The 5,396-nt window shown below is 61.4% G+C and overlaps 1 protein-coding gene across 1 annotated transcript; it reads left to right on the top strand.

Annotated features, from left to right (window-relative positions):
* Window positions 1-283: 283 nt before the first annotated feature.
* On the top strand, window positions 284-4,720 carry SLC7A4 (solute carrier family 7 member 4). Its single transcript, XM_054392665.1, has 4 exons — window positions 284-1,407; window positions 1,525-2,201; window positions 3,398-3,506; window positions 4,518-4,720. Exons 1-4 carry the CDS (start codon window positions 324-326, stop codon window positions 4,718-4,720), a joined length of 2,073 nt encoding a protein of 690 aa, XP_054248640.1. The 5' UTR covers window positions 284-323.
* Window positions 4,721-5,396: the final 676 nt, after the last annotated feature.

Genomic DNA, 5,396 nt, shown 5'->3' with positions numbered 1-5,396 from the left:
GTGGAAGGCTCGACGTCCCTGGAGGTGTTTAAGAAGAGCCTGGATGAGGCACTTAGTGCCATGGTCAGGTTGATTAGATAGGGTTGGATGATCTGTTGGACTTTATGATCTTGGAGGTCTCTTCCAACCTGGCTGATTCTGTAATTCCCTCTCTCCTGGCACACAAGAGTGTGTCCTCCTCCAGGGTGGGGGTGGCTGTCCTCTGGTGTGGGTGGGGGTGGCTGTCCTCACTCTGGTGCTGAGGAGCAAGGGACACCTTCGACGCGCCCCTGCGGCTTTCACATCCTTCTCCCTGCCGCCTGCTAACCTCCCTGCAGCAGGGGATGCTGACATCTGCTTGCTCCTCTGCCAGGTCTTCAGGCAAGGGTCTGGCTGCTGTGGCCCTCCCCCTGCCAGCGGGCAGGCCCTGCCCTGCTGCCTCCAGGATGGCGAGGTGGCTGCCGCGCTCTACCGACCTGGCTCGCTTCTTCCAGAAGCTCAACCGGGTCAAGACCTTGGAGGACGACATGATGGAGACGTCCTTCAACAGGTGCCTCTCCACCATCGATCTGACGCTGCTGGGCATCGGGGGCATGGTGGGCTCGGGGCTCTACGTCCTCACGGGCACCGTGGCCAAGGAGATCGCTGGCCCTGCCGTCATCCTCTCCTTCATCATCGCTGGCTTTGCCTCACTGCTGGCCGCCCTCTGCTACGCCGAGTTCGGGGCTCGGGTGCCCAAGACAGGCTCTGCCTACATGTTCACCTACGTCTCCGTGGGTGAGATCTGGGCCTTCCTCATTGGCTGGAACGTGCTGCTGGAGTACATGATCGGGGGAGCCGCAGTGGCCAGGGCCTGGAGCGGCTACCTGGACTCCATCTTCAACCACAAGATAAAGAACTTCACTGAGGCCCACATGGGTGCCTGGCAGGTGCCGTTCCTGGCCCGCTACCCTGACTTCCTGGCCGCTGCCATCCTGCTGGTGGCCACCGCTTTCATCTCCTTCGGGGCCAAAGTGTCCTCCTGGCTCAACCATGTCTTCTCGGCCATCAGCATGGGCATCATCCTCTTCATCCTCATCATGGGCTTCGTCCTTGCGCAGCCCAAGAACTGGAGCACCCAGGAGGGTGGCTTTGCCCCCTACGGGCTCTCGGGTGTCATGGCTGGCACGGCCACCTGCTTCTACGCCTTTGTGGGCTTCGACGTCATCGCAGCCTCCAGTGAAGAGGCCAGGAACCCTCAGAGGGCTGTCCCCAGGGCCATCGCTTTCTCCTTGGGGCTGGCCACTGGGGCGTACATCCTGGTGTCGGTGGTGCTGACCTTGATGGTGCCATGGCACTCGCTGGACCCTGACTCTGCCCTGGCAGACGCCTTTTACAGGAGAGGCTACACCTGGGCAGGCTTCCTGGTGGCTGCTGGCTCCATCTGTGGTGAGTATAGGCAGCGGCAGTGGGAGTGGGGTGTGCTGCCCACCCTGCTCGTGGAGGCGGGGGGGGGGTAGGAGGACGGGGTCTGACATGGTCCTCCTTCTCCTGCCTGTCCCTCAGCCATGAACACAGTCCTGCTGAGCAACCTCTTCTCCTTGCCCCGCATCGTCTATGCCATGGCCGAAGATGGGCTCTTCTTCCAGGTCTTCTCCCGAGTGCACCCCCGCACGCAGGTGCCAGTCGTTGGCATCGTGGTCTTCGGGCTGCTCATGGCCCTGCTGGCCCTGGTCTTCGACTTGGAGGCCCTGGTGCAGTTCCTGTCCATCGGCACGCTGCTGGCCTACACCTTTGTGGCCGCCAGCATCATCGTCCTGCGCTTTCAGCAGCAGAAAGTGGTTGGCCCAGCCCCGGTGGCCAGTGGCCGGCCCGGCGCTGAGCCCCACGAGAGTCCAGCTGCCGGGGAGCTGAAGGAGTATGAGTCCTTCTCTGACAAACTCCAGCTGGTGGACAGGGACAAGAGCAAAGAGCATCGGGAGCCGGGGCAGCTGAAGGCAGCTTTTGAGCCCTACCTGGAGTTCCTCAGCGACTTCTACCCGGGGGAGGTGGTCACAGTGGCTGTGGTGACCCTAATGGTGTCTGCCATCTGCCTCTGCTCCGTCTTGGTGTTCGGCAACACCCACCTCCACCTGCCCACCTGGAGCTACTCCCTGCTGCTGGTCCTCTTCAGCCTGGGCTTCTTCCTCAGCCTCCTCCTCATCTGGGCACACGAGCAGCAGCGCAGCACACAGACCTTCCAGGTACTCAGGCAGGACTGGTCCCACTGCCCAGGATTTGGTGGGGTGGAGGTGGCTCTGATGGACCCACAGGAGGGCCCAGACACAGTGGCCTCCTGCAAGCACCACAGCTGCTGGAGGTAGATGTCAACAAGCACCAGGTATGGTGGCAGCTAACTGTGGCCTTTATGTGGTCACGAAGGTCATCATGAGGACAGTGGTGCTCAGTGAGGTCAGGGTGGACACCAAGGACTTTGCTGACCACTGAGGCTGTGGGGTGGGGAGGACTTGTTAGGCTATCAGGTAGTGACAAGACCAGGGGGAATGGAACAAAGCTGGAAGTGGGGAGATTCAGACTGGACATGAGGAAGAAGTTCTTCACCATGAGGGTGGTGAGAGCCTGGAATGGGTTGTCCAGGGAGGTGGTTGAGGCTCCATCCCTGGAGGTGTTTGCAGCCAGGCTGGATGAGGCTCTGGCCAGCCTGCTGTAGTGTGAGGTGTCCCTGCCCATGGCAGGGGGGTTGGAACTGGCTGAGCCTTGTGGTCCCTTCCCACCCTGACTGATTCTATGATTCTATGATTTTGTTTCCACACTAAATGGGTATGGAGAGGTGGTTGGTACCTGTGGTGTCACTCTGCATGGCCACAGTCCCCAGGAGGGGACATCACCAGCAGCTCTATGTCCATCCCACAGGATCACTCCTGCCTGTCCCAGGCTCCATCCCTACAATCCCCCACTTCCCTCCTGCATGTCCCAACGCCCTCTGCTCTGCCATTGAGCTACGTGGTGGAGCTCTTTTCTTCAGCCACTTCTGTGCCTCTTGTGCTTCTCCCCCACCTCCAGTTTCCAGCCTGTTTGGAGCCTGGTGGTGTGCAGTAGTGTGGATGGTGACAGCAGTGGTGACACCACCTTCCTGCTGTGCCCCTGCCCTGGCTTCTCCAGCAAGGACCACATCTGCTCCAGATTGCACCCAGAGTTTGTTCACTCCTTGCCATGGTACCTCTGGGCTGTTACAGAGCCTGTGCCCACACTGCCAACCTGGCTCCCAGCTCTTGGCTCCAGAGCTGTCCTTTTTCCTGGGATAAAAAAAGTAATTTTCAGACAGCCTAGGGAGACAGTCACCTTGTCCTCCATGCTGGCTTTAGTTTCTATGGTTTAAAGGATGGGGGAGGTGGTCCTGCAGGTCTCACCCCCGACCCTGACTCCTTTTCTGCCACAGATCCCCCTGGTGCCCCTCTCCCCGGCACTAAGCATCGTCCTCAACATCTATCTGATGCTGAAGCTCAGCTACATGACCTGGCTCCGCTTTGCCATCTGGCTCCTCTTAGGTGAGTGCCCCCAGGCCTCTGTGGCTGCTCTGGGGAGGGGAACTGGGCTTGTCCTGGCACCAGCTGGGTGCTCTGGGGAGAGGGAACCAGGCTTGTCCTGGCACCAGCTGGGTGCTCTGGGGAGAGGGAGCCAGGCTTGTCCTGGCATCAGCCAGCCCCTTTGGGAAGAGGGAGCTGGGCTTGTCTTGGCACCAGCCAGCCCCTTTGGGAGAGGGAACTGGGATTGTCCTGACATCAGCTGGGTGCTTTTGGGAGAGGGAACCAGGTTTGTCCCGGCATCATCCAGCCCCTCTGGGGAGAGGGCTTGGGATTGCCCTGGCACCAGCCAGTCCCTTTGGGAGAGGGCTTGGGATTGCCCTGGCACCAGCCAGTCCCTTTGGGAGAGGGAACTGGGCTTGTCCTGGCACCTGATGGGTGCTCTAGGGAGAGGGAACTGGGCTTGTCTTGGCATCAGCCAGTCCCTTTGGGGAGGGCTTGGGATTGCCCTGGCACCACTTGGGTGCTTTGTGGAGAGGGAGCTGGGCTTGTCCTGGCACCAGCTGGGTGCTTTGGGGAGAGGGAACTGGGCTTTTCCTGGCACTGCCTGGCTGCTTCAGCAGCTCTCCTCCCCCCATGATGGGTTTTTGTCCCTTTCTGCCCCCTGTTCCCCTTTGCTTACACAAGCTGAGGTCTCCCAGCATCTTCCTGGCTGCTCTCTGGTTTCCCGAACCGCCCTTCTCCTGAGGCAGCTCCCTGGAGCTCAGGAAATCCTTCCAGCAAGGAAAAAGGAACCTGGGGATGCCTCATCCCCTCCCCCACCTTGTTCTTCACACGCTGCGGGCTCCTTTCCTCCCCCCTCCTTTTCCACCATCCCCGGGGGGGCGGGGGGAAGCAGCAGAAGCCCCGGTGGTGGCCACCCCGGTGCGGTGGCTTCTGCTGCTTCCCCCCGCCCCCCGGGGATGGCAGCCACGACCGTGGCAGCCAGGACCACGCCAGCTCTCTGTCCCCTTGTCCCCTCCCTCCCCACTGCAGGCCTGTTGGTCTACTTTGGCTACGGCATCCGGCACAGCAAGGAGAACCTGCGGGAGCCGCGGGCGCAGCGCCTCAGCGCCCGCTACGTGGTGTTCCCCAGCGGCAGCCTGGAGGAGAGGGTCCAGGCCGTCCAGCCCAGCGCCGAGCCTGCCACCCACACCGAGCTGCCAGACACCCACACCGAGGAGGACGGCAAGAGATGACAGCCCCCAGGGCATGGGGGCCGCCTGGCTAGGGGAGCATTCAGGTCCTTTCCCCATAGCAAGGCCAGAGAACATCTTCCTCCTTCTTCTCCTCTTCCTCCACCTCCTCCTGGTCCTGTTTTGACGTCTGGCTGCAGCTGGAAATGAGGAAGGTGCTTGCCCTTTCCCCACCCTACTCCTCGTGGAGCTTGGGGTGGGGCTGGCTCCTCCAATCCTCATCCTCAGTGCTCAGCCCAGTGCCTGCCCTGCTCACCAGAAGCTTTGTTCTCACCACCTTCCCCCAGAGCAGCAAATCTCCTTCCCAGATGGCAGCTGGGGGCGCAGAGGCTCCTCGGGGACCAGGGCAGGCAAGCCCAGAGTTGCCCATCCTGGGGGGTCTCATCCTGGCTGCATCCCTGCCTCCTGCTGAGCCCACCTGTAGAAGGAGGCAGGGGCCAAAGCTGCCTCCCCCACTGGCATCATCCCTGCTGACCCCACCCCCAAAAGGCTGGGGCTGAGGGAGCAGAGGAGCAGCTGGTGACATGAGATTGAGAAGGGACATGGGCAGAGCCAGGGGCTGGGCAGGGACCCTGGCAAAGGCTGGCACAGCAGGAGACCAACTGCATCTTCCCATCAGCAGTGGCAGGGTAGAGCTGGGGGCCATGCCTGGCTGTAAGGTCAGGCCAGGACTAGACTT

This window comes from Indicator indicator, chromosome 26 (genome assembly GCF_027791375.1).
Source record: "Indicator indicator isolate 239-I01 chromosome 26, UM_Iind_1.1, whole genome shotgun sequence".
Classification (NCBI taxonomy): domain Eukaryota; kingdom Metazoa; phylum Chordata; class Aves; order Piciformes; family Indicatoridae; genus Indicator; species Indicator indicator.
This window is presented reverse-complemented; position numbering and strand designations above follow the sequence as displayed.